Source organism: Lithobates pipiens, unplaced genomic scaffold (assembly GCF_037356315.1).
Source record: "Lithobates pipiens isolate NorthernLeopardFrog02 unplaced genomic scaffold, aLitPip1_a1.2 Scaffold_8, whole genome shotgun sequence".
Lineage (NCBI taxonomy): Eukaryota > Metazoa > Chordata > Amphibia > Anura > Ranidae > Lithobates > Lithobates pipiens.
The window spans coordinates 342,765,861-342,784,869 of NW_027507903.1; the positions used below are offsets into that span (position 1 = coordinate 342,765,861).

The 19,009-nt window shown below is 44.1% G+C and overlaps 1 protein-coding gene across 3 annotated transcripts in view; it reads left to right on the top strand.

Moving 5' to 3' along the window:
• The window catches only part of AFF4 (ALF transcription elongation factor 4), a 207,645-nt gene that overhangs the window by 45,166 nt on the left and 143,470 nt on the right, over positions 1-19,009 (top strand). For all 3 annotated transcript variants that reach the window (XM_077473202.1, XM_077473203.1, XM_077473204.1), the window contains exon 2: positions 14,410-14,497. Coding sequence is in view for 1 of the 3 variants with exons in the window: in XM_077473204.1 (XP_077329330.1) it covers positions 14,495-14,497 (3 nt within the window). In the remaining 2 variants the exon portion in view is untranslated. The remainder of the gene's footprint in view (positions 1-14,409; positions 14,498-19,009) is intronic.

Here is a 19,009-nt window from a genome sequence, read left to right on the forward strand (position 1 = left end):
GAAACAATATAAAAAAACGAAATTTTTCCCTATCTTTTAAATGCATCTAAAGGGCTTATTCTGAAGTATTGGTGCACACAAAAAAATACCCACAATTTAAGATTGGGATTTTAGAGTAAAAAAAAGATTTGCTTTAGGGAAGATTTACTTGATGACACTCTCTTGATAAAGTTGTAGAAATATGGAAGGAATGGTTTATATTTAAAAAATCGAAAAGAGAAATGGCAGGTAAAATAAGTTTATCATACATCACAGAACATGGTTGGGCTAATCATTACCTACTGGGTTATACACCATCTCTAGGTGAATGGACACTGGTAGACAGTCTTAGACAGGAAGCGCCCCTATATAACCCCTCCCATACAGGAAGGTTTTTATTTTTATTTTTACCAGTGTCTGCAAGGTGGATGGCAAGTTCGTTGAGCTCTCTGAGCTCCAGGTCTTTAGTCCCAAAAACAGTTCTTAAATGAACAAGGGATTGACGGATCTGATCCATTTGAAGAAAGCTGCTATCCTTAAATGGTACCCAAGCCTCGCAAAGGTGCAAGGATCCTGCAAGGTTTTTTCTGTTCCACTTACCCGTCTAGGCGCAGTGTAGTCATAGCCTAATCTTGGCACATGAAAATCGTCATATGCGAATACAGCCGCACCCGTTCGCCGGCACTGCGTACGTGCGTACACATGTGTGGAACCCAAACAGGGACACAAGGCCTTTTTTTTATATCTAAAATCCCTTTAACCAGCATCTATTAATCCAGTACTTTTGGGTAGAGTCTGTCTGCTCAGTAGTAGCCTCGCTCCAGATGGGAGACTTCATAGCCTCCATCAATATCAAGGACACGTATTTGCACTTGCCTATCTTGCAACCTCATCAGAGGTTCCTGCGATGTGCAGAAGGTCATTTCCAGTTTGTGGCTCTGCCCTTCGGACTTGCCACAGCACCTGGGTGTTTACAAAGTTCTAGGACCAGTACTGGGTCTTTTTTTAAGGGCCCAGGGAATCTTGTTACTCAGATACTTGGGCGACTTTCTCCTCAGATCACTCACTACAAGCTCCTAGAACAGAGCGTAGCTTGCACAGTGCGGTATTTAGAAAGCTTAGGCTGGGTCATAAATATCGAAGAGTCAGCCTTGAGACCAGCTCAAAGCCTGAAGTATTTAGGTCTGATCCTAGATGCGGTCCAGGCAAGGGTATTTTTGCCACCCATAAGGATCTGTGCCCTGAAGGATCAGGTGCATCAAATACCAGACAACCCTGCATTCAGCTCTGTATGAGTCTTCTAGGAAGGATAGTGCTCTATGCCCAGTTCCATTCCAGGCCTATACAACAAGACATCTTATTGGTTTGAAACAGGAGAAGGGCAAGCCCTGGATTTACCCCATGTTATCTCTTCGGGTGCGCTTAAGCCTAAGCTGGTGGTTGCCAGATCAGAACCTGGCGAAAGAGAAGATCCTTCATCCGGGTGTCTTGGAAGAGTACTGACCAGACGCCAGTCTCTTGGGCTGGCGAGCGACCCTAGATGGGCTCGGGAGATGGTCAAGGGCAGAACAGAGCCTGCCCATCAATATCCTGGAGTTGCGGACAGTACGTCTGGCCCTACGATCCTGGACAGTGGAGCATCAGGACTGCCCTTTGGGGGTTCAGTCTGACAATGCCACTGCAATGGCCTATATAAACAACCAGGGTGGTAGCAGGAGTCGTTCAGCTCAGAAAGAGGTGAACCACATACTAGCCTGGGCAGAAGGACATGTGTCTGACGTATGCATCGGCGGTTCATATCTTGGGAGTAGAGAACTGGAAGGCAGATTATCTCAGCCGCCAGCAGAGCTGCCCAGGGGAATGCCCCCTACACCTGAGGGTGTTCCAGGAAATTTGCCCGCAATGGGGATGGCCCGATGCAAATCCATTGGCATCCAAGTTCAACAATAAGCCCACATCAGTTTGCCAAGGGATCCCTTGTTCGGGACACAATCGGATGCTTTGGTAGTTCCATGGAGCCAGTACTCCCTGGTTTATGCTTTGCCCCCGATCCCTCGCCTTCCACATTTGTTGCGCAGGATTTGGAGAGAGGGGGTTCCAGTCATTCTGGTGGCACCAGCCTGACTCAGAAGGCCCTGGTTCCTGGAGATTGTGAGACTGGCAATAGAAGGGCCATAGATGCTTTCACGCCACTCTGATCTACTATCTCAAGGTCCTATATTCCACCCCAATTTACAGTCTCTAAATTTTGTCAGCTTGGCTATTGAAGCCAGGTTGCTGAAGGATCGTGGCATCTCTTGACCAGTGGTGTCTACCCTTGTGAATGCTAGGAAAGCGGTCACTAGGGAGGTCTTTCATAAGGTCTGGAACACTTGTATTGCTTGTGTGAAGCCAGAAAATGGCATCCTTGGAAATACGCGATTAGGAGAATTCTTTTCTACAGCCTGCTGTGACAATCGGAGGTCAGATTTTTTATTTTTTATTTTTTTTTGCCTTTTTTATTTTATTTTTTTATTTGCAGGGAGCAACTCATTTGCTGCATTAGGTCACGATGTGTCCTCGGGACTTAAATTTGGTGCCGTCTGTGTTACAGAAACAACCATTTGAGCCTTTTAAGGAAATGCCATTAGTCTTGCTGTCACACAAGCTAGCCTTCCTGATCACCTCGGCTAGATGGATGTCAGAATTGGCGGTCATTTCATGTAGGGAACCATACCTAATTTTTCACCGCGACAAGGTGGTGGTGCGTTCTATTCCACCCTTCTTGCCAAAAGTGGTGTCGGCCTTTCACTTATATCAGGACATTTGTCTTTCTCTCTGCCTCATTCGGCGGAAGAGAGGAGACTGCATTCCTTGGCTGTCATCTGGACAGTCAGTTTATTTGTCTAGATATGTGGCGATCCAAGTATCAGACTCCTAATTTCTATTACCAGAAGGACCCAAGAAGGGGCAGGCAGCTTCCATTGCTAATTAGGTCCGTCAGTTGGTCATTCAGGCCTATGGTTTGAAACGTAAGGCTCCTCCTTTTTTAGGGTGAAAGCTCATTCTACCAGGGGTGTAGGAACCTCCTGGGCTTTTGGCCATCGGGTATCTGTGGTTCAGATTTGTCAGGCTGCTACCTGATCTTCAGTGCAAATATTCACAAGATTTTATCGAGGTAGATGTTAGAGCAGGCAAAGACTTTTGGCTGTAGTGTACTACAGGCTGCTGTTTTAAATTTTTGATAATTCTTTTCACTTCTCTGTCAAATCTTGAGGAGCACCTGGTTGTAGCCAGTTTATGGTGAAATGTTCTTTACACTGCTGGTTTATGGCCACGACAGTGCTCACTGGAACATTCAGACGTATGGTTACAGAAAGATTTCTAATCAGTCCGTATGTTTTGCAACAATAAGGTTGAAGACTGAACCAGCTGATATTAATTTGCACTGACAGTGGGCAGGATTGCTTTCTAATTACTGAAAGATTTCATCTGGGGCTTGACTTTCCATGCCTTTTTTTTTTTTTTTTTTTTTTTTTTTTTTTTTTCGCACCTCCATTTCTTCATGTGTTCAATAATTTTTTTTTTTTCCCCCGTGTCATTACATTTTATTAGACATAACTTAATTTCTGATCTTTATTTATTTTGATTTCTTTGTATGTATGGATTGCATGGGTTGTTGCAGACGTGGTGACAATTTCAATGTTAATAGCAGTTTTGGGCTCCATTCACATCTGATTGTGGTGTGTAATCGTCATGTTTCTGCCCGCAATTTCAAATCTCAAATCTCAATCTCTGCAAAACGTGGAGCGCGATTGTGATGCCATTATTTCCTAATGGCACCCTAATCGCGCTGCAATCGCAACACACAACACTCGTCACTCAAAAAGGAATACAAGCTTCTTTTGGGAGACGGCTTTTATTCCGTGCGACATTGGGGTGCCATTTTAGAAGTAATGGTATCGCTAACGCGTCCCGCGTTTTGCAGCCATTTGGATTTTTGCCGATTTCACAAATGATCAGGTGTGAATGGAGCCTTAGAAATATATTTACTTAGAAAAATGGTGACTTGTTCAATACTTATTTTACCTGCTGTATATGCTATGATAAAATTAAAGGGGTGGGCAGAAAGTGAACTAAGCTTCAGGAATAATCGTATGTACAATGGAAGTATTCATTATGTTGGGAGTTTAACCACTTGCTTACTGGGCACTTAAACCCCCCTCAGTCCCAGACCAATTTTCAGCTTTCAGCGCTGATGCACTTTGAGTGACAATTACGCGGTCATACAACACTGTACCCAAATTAAATTTTTATCATTTTTTTCCCACAAATAGAGCTTTCTTTTGGTGGTATTTAGTTACAGCTCGGAGTTTTATTTTTTGCTAAACAAACAAAAAAAGATGCGAAAAAAAAATAAAAAAAAAATCATGTTTTAATAGTTTGTTATAAAATTTTGCAAACGGGTCATTTTTCTCCTTCATTGAAGTGCGCTGATTAGGCGGCACTGATAGGCTGCATTGGTGGGCACTGATGGGCTGCATTGGTGGGCACTGATGGGCTGCATTGGTGGGCACTGATGGGCTGCATTGGTGGGCACTGATGGGCTGCATTGGTGGGCACTGATGGGCTGCATTGGTGGGCACTGATGGGCTGCATTGGTGGGCACTGATGGGCTGCATTGGTGGGCACTGATGGGCTGCATTGGTGGGCACTGATGGGCTGCATTGGTGGGCACTGATGGGCTGCATTGGTGGGCACTGATGGGCTGCATTGGTGGGCACTGATGGGCTGCATTGGTGGGCACTGATGGGCTGCATTGGTGGGCACTGATGGGCTGCATTGGTGGGCACTGATGGGCTGCATTGGTGGGCACTGATGGGCTGCATTGGTGGGCACTGATGGGCTGCATTGGTGGGCACTGATGGGCTGCATTGGTGGGCACTGATGGGCTGCACTGGTGGGCACTGATGGGCTGCACTGGTGGGCACCGATAGGCATAGTTAAGGCGGCACTGATGGGCAAAGATGGGCACAGATAAGATGGCACGGATGGGTGGCACGGATAAGTGGCACGGATGGGCACTGATAGGTACCACTGATAGGTACCACAGATAGGTGGCTCTGATAGGTGGCACTGCTGGGCACTGATGGGCGGCACTGGGGTGCAGCACCTTTGAGGCAGATTTTGGGTGGCACTGTGGGTGGCACTGTGGGCACTGCTGGGTGGCACTGTGGGCACTATGGGCACTGCTGGGTGGCACTGACAGGGGGGCACTTACTTTATTTCAGGATGGCACTGCGGGTGGCAGGTGGGCACTGGCAGGGGGCAGGTGTCCGCTTGAATTGCTGGCCGTGATCGGGACTGATGTCCCGAACACGGCCGCCGGCGATCGGCTTTTTTTTTTTTCTCCTCGCGCTGTCAGCGCGAGGAGGAATACTAGCCGATTACCCGCTCCGTTTTATCACATGATCAGCTGTCATTGGCTGACAGCTGATCACGTGATAAGGGGTCGGGATCGACCCCTTACACGGATCGGTGATCAGGCGAGTCTCACGGACTCGCCGATCACAGAGCGCGCCGCGCGCGCCCCTCAGGGGGCGCGCAGGCCGCTCGTAACCGGGACGACGTCAATAGACGTAGTCCCGGCAATCTAGGTCCGCGCTAATGCCGTCATTCGGCAATAGCGCGGATCCCAAGTGGTTAAAGAAGTCTGCCTGCGCTCGTTTGGCTGGGCTTCTCCTATGTGTCACAGGAATGCAATTCGTTTTGCTCTCCTGTGACCTGCTTTCAGCAAAGTGCAGACTGAAGTTCGCTCTCTGCTGACATCTTAGAAATCAGTTCGGACACCACGTCATCCTGACAATGGGAGCCTGGATCCACCAGGTGCCTGCACTTATGGCAGTCTCAGCCTTTCAGTGAACCACTGAGAGCCTGAGATGGCCGCTCCCCGCCCCTTCACAACTCAGTGCTCCAATGAGTAAGGAGGAGCAGAGTGATTGACAGCACCTCTCTGCTCGGGTAGCTGTGAGAACCGAGCCATCGGAGATATTTGATTACTCTGTTCTCAGTGCAGAGATGCCAGGGTCCAGTGCTGCATCTACCTAGGTAAGTATAATGGAGGAAAAAACCCCAAGCTCATACTTCTCTTAATGACTGTTTTAGGTCGAGAACGATAAGGTTGTAAAAGAAAAGAAAACAATGCAGCTGCCACATCTAATGACTGTTAAGCTGTGATATAATACATTTTTGGTTTAAAACCACTTTAACGTTTCTTGTTTCTGGAAAGCTGTTTCCACAGTCACCATTGCTTTTTTTGAATGCTAATAAAACTGGCATTAAAGGTTTTTATATATATATATATATATATATATATATATATATATATATATATATATATATATATATATATATATATATATATATATATATATATATATATATATATATATATATATATTTTTTTTTTTTAAAGCTGAACGTGCTTTACTTACATGCTCTGTGCAGTGGTTTTGCACAGAGCAGCCCTGATCCTCCTCTCCTTGGGTCACCTGCTGGTTCCTTCTCTTTATCCTATGACCCCCAATAACAAGCTTCTTGCAATGGGGGCACTGGTGCTTGCTCTCTCCCAAGCCCTGCTCTATGCGTCTATAAGATGTACAGAGATGTTTCTCGGCCCCGCCCTGGCTGTCTCCACATTGGCTCACTGACTGTGATTAACATCAGTGGGAGCCAATGAAGACGCAAAATGACTGGCATAAGATGCTGACACAGGACGATTGGACAGGTAAGTGTAGAGACTTGTTTCATTTTAATTATATAGGCTTTGTTTCCTGCTTGGTAGTGTTGTGTAATGGTTGTCCAATATTATCCCACAATGTGAATATACAATTCTGCTGACTGGAAACTACTGCTTAGTCTTACTCATACTCGTCTGCAATAAAGGCGATCCTGCTTGAAAACATTTTATTTATTTTTTGTTAAATGCTAAACTTCAACTGTAAAGGATTGTTCTTGGGCAATCCCAGCGGTCAGTGTATAGTTACACATGTGCATTTATATGAGTTTTTAAAACCTTTGCAGTGTTTTATAATTTTTTTTAATGAGTTGCATTTAGATCTGTATGCATTCATTCAGTAAACTAGGCTCTTTCAAAATCCTTTTTCTCACATATGAGCTTGTATTGCAAAACTAATTTGACTGCATATAGCGTAAACAAGCCATAAGAACAGCTAAACTTGACTTTTTGCTCATTAAAGCAATTTTTTTTATTTTTTATTTTGAATTTCGTAATGGTTAATTCCCCAGTCATCAAGCTGAGTTTTAGATTAAGAAGTATCAGAAGAATGATACGATCGGAAATGCCTGGGACCTTAATTGTCCACCTATTAGTAAAAAAAGGCTTCAGAAATGCAAGATCTAAAATTCTGGTCATGGAGGCTGTGATGTTCAAATACTAGGTGAACCTTTCATATATTGAAATCTTGAAACCCAGCAGCTAATCCCTACTAATCCTGACATTTCTTTCTTAGGATCTGTTTAGCAACTTGTCAAACATGGTGCTGTTGCTTTGCTCACAGCAGATGTAGGCCTTTAAGCCGTCTTTGAAGGAGGTAGAATATTTGGTTTTGATGATAATCACACATTTGTGTGCGTAAAGTGTATGTAAACCATATTTGCTGCCTTTTGGTCCTTTTAGCTATACCGTAGAAAGCATTTTCATATATTTGTTTAAAGTGGAACGTCACTATCTCAGTACACTTAGACTGACTGTTTTTTTAAGTTTTTTTATGCTGCTAGAATTTGTAAATAGTTAGGAAAGTATATCCTATTTACTTGTGTTTTAAACTTTTTTTGCATTTCTTCATTTACTTCCTGGTTTCTTGGCTAGGCAAATAACAAGAGTAAGTTGGTTAATGTTGGGCATATAAATGTGGAGAATAGGGTAGGGGTGAGTTGGAGATGTTTAACAAAATATAACTGTGTAGGGCTGACACTACTCAGTACACAAAAATGCTGTGTGTGGTAAGCCCACAACAGGATATTATGTTCTTTCTTGGCCTTTTAAAAGGTATAAAACAGTAGTCTTGCTATAGCATACCTGTGCTACAAGTTAATGTGTTCACTAAAGCTGAACTGCAGAGGAAAATATCTTTGCAGTGATTGCCTGCACTATAAAGCCTCGTAAACGCGATTGTATTTTCGGACGGGGAATTATGTGATGACAAACTGTTTGCCTAAAATCCAACCATTGGTACGCTTCTGCAGACAATTGTCCAACTTTCCGCCAACAAATGTTGGATGGAAGGCTGGTAAACTTTCTGCGGACAGCAGTCTTTCACACTCGGTGCACTGCAAAGGGAGGGGGTCGAGATCCCCGCTGACAGCTGAGAGAAGACAAGAGCAGCGGGAGTTAAACTGAGCACCGATCTGCGCTGTACCGAAGGTATTTGGCACAATTATATTACAGAAACATACACCTTGTACAGTATGTACTACTTACTGTAATAGAGTGGATTATAGGATTTTGAAAGCATTTTTTAAACTAGGGCTTATTTGCAAGGGAGGGCTTATTATATTGCAGCACTCCTGGAAAATAACGCTAAGGCCCCTTTCACACTGGGGTGGAAGTGGCTTCGGTGGTAAAATGTCGTTTTAGCGGCGGTTTTCGGCCGCTAGTGGGGCGGTTTTAACCCTTTTTCGGCCGCTAGCGGCAGCGCTTTGCCAGTGGTATAGCCGCGCTGCCCCTTTGATTTCAATGGGTAGGAGCGCTGAAAACACCGCTCCAAAGATGCGTCTAGCAGAACTTTTTTCACCCTCCTGCTAGCGCACCCCTCCAGTGTGAAAGCAGCCGGATTTTTACAGGTGCTATTCTTAGAGCTGTAACACCTTAAACACGACCCAGTGTGAAAGGGCCTAAATATTATCTTCGGGGTAGGTTTTATTTTCAGGGGAAACGCGTTACTCATTTTACGTGTCCATATAATTTCAGGTACTGTGACCTGTTATCCACGCACATGAATTGCTGTGATTTCCAAACCCTTTATCCCAAGTGACTGTTGTACGGTGTGTTTATAATGGAATTGCGGTTTGGAGACCGTGATGGGTAACAATACAAGTGAATTTGTCTTATTTAGTAGAAATGGCATTTAACCACTTCAATACCGCACATAGTCAAATTACATCCTTGACTTTGTGTGGGGATATCTGAATGATCCCTGCAGCTAGAGGCATCATTCAGCTATCATTCTTTCTAGTGGGTGATTCTGTGCACCATAAGAATGATCACAAAACTATCTCCGGGCTCTCACATGCCATCGGGGGGCCAGAGAAAGAATCGGCCGGCACCGGATGACTACGATAGAGGTTTCCGGTGACCAGATGGTCACCAGTCATCTATATGACTGTCGGAGGCCCAGGTGCGATGTTATGATGTCATGCCTGGTTTCCCGGATGTAAACAAAGCTGGGACAAACAGAGGACCTGTCACATAAATTCCCTTTACAAGGGATGTTTACATTCAAATGCATTTTTTTTTTAAAAAGTAGAAAAACAAATTAAGTAAAAAAATAACAATAAATAAAACGTCCCCATTAGCTCGCGCTTAGAAGCGAATGCACACGCAAGTCCCGTCACATATGTAAACCTCGTTCAAACCACACTTTCTTTTTTTTTTCTTTCTTTTTTTTTTTTTTTTTTTCAAATGCTCCTGAACTCTCCTCTGTTAACTTATCAGTACATGTACACAGGGTCGTTTATAGTAGTTTCTAGGCATTTGAGTTAAACAACATCCCGTGTACACGAAGCATAAAAATGTACTTGTAAAAAAAAAAAATAACTGATTTAAAGGATAAGTCCAGCCAAAGGTTGTTTGGCTAGGCTTCTCCTATGGGTCACAGAAGTGCAATTGGTTTTACGCTTCTCTGACCCATTTTCAGTAGAGAGTGGACTGAAGTTTGCTCTCTGACGTAACAGAAATCAGTCCAGGCTCTGCGTCGTTTCGACAATGGGAGTCTGGATCTGATGGGTGCCTGGACTGATCTCAGCAAGCTGCTTCCCGCCGCTCCAGTGAGCGAGGAGCAGGAGAGCTGCTGATTGACTGCAGCTCTCTGCTCTGGGTTCTCCGTGTAGAGGTGCCGGGGGACAGATGCAGCATCGGACTGATTTTGCATCCACCTAGGCAAGTATGAAGAAGGAAAAAAAAAACCCCAAGCCCATGCTTCTATTTTATTTTTTTTATCCACCCTGGTGGCCATCCTGAGTAAGGGTGGATGATATATGTAGCATTTACTTTCTGGAATCCATTTTCCCTTTGCTCAGGCATGTAGGTCTAACAACATATTTGGAAACCCAATGCTGTTGGAAGTGATGTTCCGTGGCCGCCATCTTGCTACACCTTACACCCGTCCACAGTAAGAATACACTAAGCAGGGAGAAAGTGGACATGTTACACCCACCGGAGTTTTGCATTTTACGCGTATTTATAACAGTAAACTCAGTTTATATAGTGAAATACGGGACTTACACCTCCGTCTGACTAGTTAGATGTTGAATTTTAAAAGCAGCGGCAACCCTGCTCATCTCACAGGTTTGCTAATCTGTCAGAAGTTCGCTGCTTTTAAAATTCAATATCTAAGCAGTCACACAGAGTAGTAAGTCCTGTATTTCACTGTAGAAACTGACTTTACTGTTAAAAATATGCGTAAAATGCAAAACTCCGGTGGGTGTAACAACATGTCCACTTTCCCCCTTCTTGGTGTATCCTTACTGTGGACGAGTGTGGGGTCTAGCAAGATGGCGGCGACGGAACGCCGTAGCAAACTGCAATGGGTTGCCGAATATGTTACACAGGCAGGGGGGTGTGCTTGGCTGAGAAAACCCCTCCTTCCCTCTGAAGGCTTATTGGATGTATGACATTTGCCTAGGCATGGAAATCGGGAAGTAACTGAAGAAATGTAAAATAAAAATAAAAATTTAAGACCAGTAAATATGATATACTTTATCTTTTTACTAATACTATCAGCAGCAGAATTACAAATAATGTTGATTGAGAGAGTGAGTGTAGTCAAATTGCATGCCTATTTTTCATGCCTCCAATTGCAAGTGTAGATGAGGCCTAACATTTATTCACTCTGTTCCTCTGGTGTTGTGTAATGGCATTATTTGTTTGTATGAACATTTGGTCTGCCAGCAAACTGCAATAGTAAGAAAATGTTTATGATTGCAGTTTTGAGCTGTCCTGTTAATAAATAAAATACATTGGGTATAGCGGAGCAGTAAAGTGACAATGGGGTTGCTGTTTGGCTTCTACTTTGCCCTATACATTGAAAGAATAGATGAGGGAGTGTGTAAGCAAATGGGTAGCAGAAGAATTGTGAATGAGTTCCTAAGGCTGCTTTCACACTGGGGCGGGAGCAGCGTCGGCGGTAAAGCGCCGCTATTTTTAGCGGCGTTTTAGCGGCGGTGTGCGGGCGCTAGCGGGGTGGTTTTAACCCCCGCTAGCGGCCGAAAAGGGGTTAAACCCGCCCGCAAAGCGCCGCTGCAGCGGCGCTTTGCCGGCGGTATTGCCGCGGTGTCCCATTGATTTCAATGGGTACGAGCGGTATAGGAGCGGTGAATACACCGCTCCTTCACCGCTGCAAAGATGCGGCTAGCAGGACTTTTTTCACCGTCCTGCCAGCGCATCGCTCCAGTGTGAAAGCCCTCCGGCTTTCACACTGGAGTTAAAGGGGCCGGTTTTTTTCAGGCGTTACACAGGCGCTATTTTTAGCGCTGTAACGCCTGAATACCGCCCCAGTGTGAAAGCAGCCTAAGTCAGGTGGATACGATAAGACAAGATGACAGGGGTTGAAGCAAATCAGTCCTTGGAGCCCCTTCACACTGGGGCAGGCGTCGACTGTAAAGCAGTGCTATTTTTAGCACAGTTTTACCACCATTTTAGCGGCGCTATTCATTAAAACCGCCCTGCTAGCGGCTGAAAAGGGGTTAAAACCACCCACAAAGTGCCGCTGCAGTGGCAGTTTGGCGGCGCTGCCCGATTGGATTGGGCTTAAGGAGCGTTGTATACAGCGCTGCAACCTGGCTTGCAGGACACTTATTTTTATTTTTTTATTTTTTTAACATCCTGCAAGCACCCTGCTCCAGTGAAAAAGCCCTCGGGCTGTCACACTGGAGAGAGACGGGAGAGGCTCTTTACAGGCGCTATTTTTGGCGCTGTAGCGCCTGTAAAGAGCCTCAGTGTGAAAGAGGTCTTAGATATGGTTGCCTTTTTAGGGCCTGTTCACACCTGTGTCTGCATTTCAGCTGCGTTTTTATTTGAGATTTTCAATGCATCTTTATTTCACAGATATCAAAGCTTGTATTTCTGAATTTTAGCCCAGGTTCACACTGAGCTGCAGGAATGAAGCAGATTTCACCCCCGCATTTCAGTCCTGATTTCTGCTGTGATTAGAGACATTCTGCACAGCTGTCAATGTAAATCGCAGCCTGAAATTGCAAAAAGTAGTCCAGAAATGACTTTTTGAAATCGGTGCGGCCCCACATATGCAGCGTCGCACCGATTTAGGAAGGTGCCAATGCCAGCAATTGCCGCTGATTTGACATGTCAAATTGTACCAATGTGAACCAGTGCTTAGCTGTGTTTTTATATTTAGCATTTACCAGTTGGTCAGCTTGATTTGTATGGCAGCACATGACAGTGCACAAATAATGCGTGTTCGTGTGTTGCAATAGACTTTTATATAGGCTTGACAATACAGTAGAACAGGAAACAAATCAAACGCTTCTTTTCTAAATTGCACTGCAAAACAGGGCAGACATGTCCATTTCACTTGTTTATAACATTGATTATGTGCACATTGTATTGTAGTGCTTTGCTATGACACAGTGTGAATGGGCCTTGATTTATTTATTTTTTTAACCTTCATTTTCATATCGATATGAAACCTGTTATTTTTCTAACTTCCCTTTAACAGACTAAGCTTTCCAACAAAGGTGTCCAGAGGATTGAGATAAACCATTTAACACTGACGGGGGTGTTTACAGTGGACAGCTTTTATTGATTTATGTAAAACCTTTATCCCAAAAAGAAAAAAAAATTGTTGCTTTAACTGCTTACAAAGCATTACCTGGAGTTCAGCTTTCTTTTAAGTCAAGTCCATCAAAATTTTCTAGGGGAATCTACCACTACCCTCCAAAGGATGGAAAATGGTGCTGTCCAAAGGTGGCTTTTTTTTTTCCTCCATAGAGTGGTGCTGCCCTTAAAATGATTCTAAAGTCTTAAGGTTTTTTATATTCATGCATTCCATGTGCAGCAGCCCCCTTAATACTTACCTGAGCCCCATCTCGCCCTAGTGATGTTGAATGAGAGTCTCGGCTGTCCAGGACTCAGCCCTCATTGGCTGAGACAGCAGGGGTTTACCATTGGCTCTTGCTGCTGTAAATCACTCAGTGAACCATTGAGGAGAGAGAGGGGTGGGGCCAAACCACGGCTCCATGTCTGATTGGACTCAGAGCAATTGCTCAGGAGCACCTATAGCAAGCTGCTTGTTCTGGTGGCAGAAAGTAGGGGCCAGGAGCACCGACGAGCGTCCTGAGAAGAGTAGGCTGTTCTGTGCAAAACCACTGCACAGAGCAGGTAAGTATGACATGTTTGTTATTTTTAAACAAAACAAGGCTTTAGTAACCCAGCGGGCTAAATGAAAAAAAAAAAACCTCTCCGGAGGAGCCACTGTACTAACAATCCAATGTTAGTACAGCAATCTCCCCTGCTGAGCTATTGTATTTTGACAGGGGGACGCCATGCTGTCTGATAAAAGGCCCGTGTGTACAGCCCTCAAGACTGGAAGTGTATCACTGATGGGAGAAAAACACTACAGCCTGACCACATTTTAAGCAGAGGTCCAAATAAAAACCAGCAGCTACACATACTGCAGCTGCTGGCATTTAATAATAGGACAAGTGCCCTTCCTGGAGTCCTGCGATTTCAGCACAGCAGCTGTTTATATCAGCTGTCAGGTGCTGCTGCCGCCATTGCATGTAAGGGAACCCCAGCAGTGTAGCCTTACGGCTTCAGGCCAGGAACCCTACTGCGCATGCGCGAAGCTCCATTTTCTTTTTTACTGGCCCGGTGATGGGGAAGAGGAGGGAGCCGAGCCGTGATGTCAATATCCACAGCTGTGGCTCCCAGAAGTGGGAACAGGATACCTGTCCATCCCCAAAGTTGCCAGTTGTGGCACCAGAGAGGGGAGGACGCAAATGAGCGAAAGTTCCACTTTTGGGTGGAACTCCGCTTTAAGTATTGGAAAGCTTCAATATATTATATTTTGGTTATTATGTTTTAAGTTATCAGTGTTTATGGATTACATGTGTTTTTGTTTTTGTTTTGCATTTTTTTTCTGTTTGGAGATGTAGAATGCTACTCATTATCTGTCTTCCATTTAATTTTTTTAGGTCCAGTTGTGGGGAGGACAAACTTTCAGAAGCATGGTTGAAGCGCAGACCTTCATTGTGCACACATTCAGAGCGGTTGTGACAAATGGTATAGTGTTCTATTTATTATTTCACACATGTAGACATAATTTAGAGTGTATATAAATCTGAAGTAGAAAATGGAGGATGTTTTGCATTTAGTTTTTTTTCTTTTTTTCTTTTTATGTCACAGAGACACAAAAGCATATAAGAGAAAATCTTGAAAGCAAGCAGGAATCCCTTCATAAACATGTTTCGCCAGAACTGCTTTCCTCATTGGAAATTTTACCCTGACCTTTTGGCAGTTGTAAAATTTTAGATTTTTCTTTACACACTTTGAGAGACAATATTAGCAGGACAAATGGAGAGGGTAAACCTCATAGTGAATATTCGTTTTGGCTTTAAATGAGTTCCTAGAAAGGCTGAGGCTGGGTTTACAGCAGGGTCCTGGTTCCGTCCCCGTTCACCATTTCGGGTCCAATTTTTCAGCCCAAATTTTTGGGCTGAAATGGAGCAATAGACGCACAGGACTCCTGTGCAAATTCGCAATGGAGCCGAAACGGAGATATGTGAGCTGGAAACAATCTCCTACTATATGGGAATTGGATGCGAAAAAGCACACATCCATTTCGCATAGGTGTGAACCCAGCCTAAAACTTTTGTGTTAGCCTGTTCCTTATGATTTAGTCATAATGTTTAGAATATTATCATACAAATATTGGCACACAAATCTTTAAATTGTATCTCTAGTCATAATTTAGGGTCATATATTTTCACATTGAAGGCCATTTATTTCTAGCCGCCTCCTATTAATCTGAATGATCTTAGTTTGAAAAGTTGCTTTTTGAAGAATCCCACACGTTTACCTCCTTGATTGTGGTGACACATTTACTATGCCTGGTGGATAGGCATTGTTGTGTCATACATTTCAGAGCCTGCCTTCTGAACTACAGGTGCTGAGTAGGGATGAGCTGCGGCATGTTTGCATACTCCACGTGCAGAGCCCACCAGGAAGTCAGCGCAGCACTGTGCTAATCACAGGCAGTGAGACATTGCCTGATCTCTGCAGCCGCACATCGGGGGAATGTCTCGCTGCCTGTGATTAGCGCAGCGCTGCGCCGACTTCCTGGTGGGCTGTGCACGTGGAACAACAAACATGTCATACTTACCTGCTCATTGTGGAGTTTTTTCCCCAGACCGGCTCTGATCCCTTTTTATTGGGTCCCCTCCCGGCGGTCCTGGTGCCTCCCCCTGCTGAATGCCCCCTAATAGCAAGCCTCTTGCTATGGGGACACTCGAGCAGGCTCGCTCCCGAGCCATGCTCTTGTGATTGGACCTTGTCCATTCACACATAATGTGGCCTGGACTTGCCCTCAGCTCTTTTTTTTTCTTTGGCTCACTGGGGGGGGGGGGGAGGGTTGGTGGGAGCTGTACCCAGAAGGTTTTCTGCCATCATACACATTAAGATAAAAAATCTTTTGCCTTCTGAACCACTTTAAAAGTAAACGAGCAGTAAGCTGAGGAGTTGAAGATTGAAAGACATGGCCAGCTGACAGCCGTCACTAACAAGTTTTTCTTGTAAGCTTTAAATTGCCAAAAATAACTCATTTTTATATTACAATGCTGCTGATATAAAATGAAAGTGTATTCTTTGACTTGAAACTGCCTTTAACCTCCAGCATTTCTAAGTGAGTTTAGTGCTACACTGACATTCTTAGGCCTCTTACACACCAGAAAAAAGAGCTGCAAAGCCATTACCAACGCCAGGAAAAAGCAGCTGAAAAAACGTGCTTTTAGTAGCATGTTTTAGCAGCGTTTCTCTGCCTCTATTCAAAAATCAGTAGTTCCCTATGAGAGCCCATTGATTTTACAGTCGCACCACTAGTCTGATTGTCATGTGTGGCAGGGGGACCCTGTAGCCCACCCCACCCTACCCCACCTTGTTCCCATGTCGATGAGGACAAAGGCCTCTTCCTGACAACCCTGGCCGTTGATTGTCTAGGTCTGGTGGGGCTTATTGCAGCCTGGAAGCCCACTTTAGCCAGAGGCCCCTAGATCCCAGCCCCCCACCCTGCGTGAATGAGTATGGGGTACATTCTCGTTGTCTCCCCCCCCCCCCCCCTTCCTGACCTACTCGAAAAATAAGTGTCTGGTATGGATTTGGGGGAGTTCCCCTTAAAATGCATAGTAGACCAAAGGGTCTGGTAAAACACGCCAGTGGTTTTTTTTTTTTTTTTTTTTTTCATTTTGACGATGGTCCCCCTTCAAGATCCTCAGCTCACAAGCCGCACCGTGGCTCATCATAATCCAACTTGTATTCAAATCAAAGGTCTCTCATAGGGAACCATTGATTTTTCCCATGTCAAAAAACAAACGCTTGACAAGGCTGTATCCAGCGTTGAGCCGCGTTTAGCAGTGTCGGACATTTTTACAGCTGTAAGGCCTCATGCACACGGACGTTTTTACAGCCGCTTTTGTGAGCGTTTTTTGCAGCTTAAAAAGGCCTGTCCATGTTAGTCTATGGCTTCATGCCCACCTAGGCGTTTTTGAGCTGCAAATGGCATAGGCGTTCTTGAGCTGTAAAAAAAACCCAGGACCAGTGCGTTCCGTGGCGCGGAGCTAGAGCTGTAAAAACGCGAATCGCGGGAAAACGCGCAACATATTTTCTTTGTTTTCTGAGTGTTATAGCCAAGAGATGTGTTTCTTTAAAAACGCTACTTAACGCGCAAAAACGCCAATGCAAAACGTGGTAAAAATCGCGTTTTTAACGCAGATTTTTCCAGGCGTCGGAGCCAGTTTTTTAAAACGTCCGTGTGCATGAGCACTTAGGCTGATCCTCAGAACGCGCTGACCCTTGCAGCTTGAAAACTCATATGCCACTTACAGCTTCCACACAGAATAACACGGAGAGGTGTTTTTTAAGCTGCAAAAAAGTCTGACTCTGCTAAAAGCAGATGTAAAATTGCCCCGTGTACAAATGTGAGGCTCTTGTTTGTACCACGTTACTTTAATTTGAGCCACTACATTCTAAGAGATTGATTGCATAGTTGCACTACCGAAAATCTCCCATGATTGCACATTGCTAAGATTTTATTTAATAGCCGAAACTGTGAGCGATTGATTCCCTGTCCTCTCATCTATAGATTTGTTTGGGGGTAGGAGATTTGTTGTTCAACGTTAAGTAGAATATTTGTCGACCTCGCCTATTTGACTGATCTCCTGAATTGGCACAAAAATAGTGATTTAGGTCATTTGGGAGATTCTCTTTCTCTCTCCAGCAGGTAGGAACTTTTGGTCTACCTTGGCTAAGAGAATTTATAAGGCTCTTTTTTACCTGCTAGTCATTTTTTTTTAATCTGTACACTAACTATGGAGCATGTGCAGTGTACGGTCCTGGCCCCTTGCAGATGACAGGAATAGAGCCAAGTTTCCCTCATCCACTTAGTACCCACAGGTACCATGTCCTCCTTGCTTTGCCCTTGTTGAAAGCACTGATATTAGAACTTCAAAAGCACCAAAACACACAATCTCTTCCAACGCTTGGTGTTCTGCCCTAAAGTCTCCGTTTACAACAGACCATCAATGACAATAAGAGAGCTGGACTGAGAACAGGCTCGGGTATTTAGAAACAAAAAAAAGAGGGCGCAAACGCCTAGTGCATTATCTTTATACGCCTGAAAAGTTTTTTTACAAAACACTAAAAGCATACTCAAACATGAGAGGATTAAACACGTCACATATCCAATCACGGATGTTTCATCCTCATCACTGGAGTTGCATATGAAATGCGTTTTATCCTTTCATGTTTGAGTATATTTTGGCGGGGTTGTAAATAACCTTTCTAAGGTAATGCACTAGGCGTTTGCGCCTATCTTTTTTTATGTTTCTAGTGATTTGGAGTTTCCCTGCTCAAGAAGAGCAGCATCGCAATAAACAATACCATCCTAAGGCCCCTTTCACACTGGGGCGGTTTTCAGGTGCTACAGAGCAAAAAATGTGTGAAAGGGGCCTTACAGAGTGAGCGCTGAGGTTTGACAGTTAGGTTAGTATTTAGGGGGAGGGTGATGATAGGGGTGCTGCATTAAATTTTTATTTTTTTTTACCTTAATGCAGAGAATGCATTAAGGTAAGAAAACCTTTAGCATTTATTGATAAAAGTAGCACCTTGCTACTTTCACTGTGGGTTTTTTTTTTTTTTTAATGTCTAACGGGTTCACATTAATACACAAGTTCAACAGAGCATGCATTAGTGAGTACCTGACTGTATATCTACTCATATATTTAATCCTTTTATGTGCAAGTAAGCCAAGTGCTGTCTACTATATTTTCCTTATGCTTTTGCTCAGTAGGCAGTTTGCATGAGCAAAGTAATCCATAAGCTTGATTGACGCACATGTTCTCACTTGTTAGCCCATTGAGGACTGGTGACCTTAACTATTTCAGCTAAAGGATTGTTTTTTTCGAATGATAGTTTTCAAGAGAGCATTTTAAGAATGGAATGAAAGTTCAGTATTTGTTGAAATTGGACACACTATCTACTGTCCTGACCACCACTAAAAGGAAGCTCATAGTGAAGCCTGCA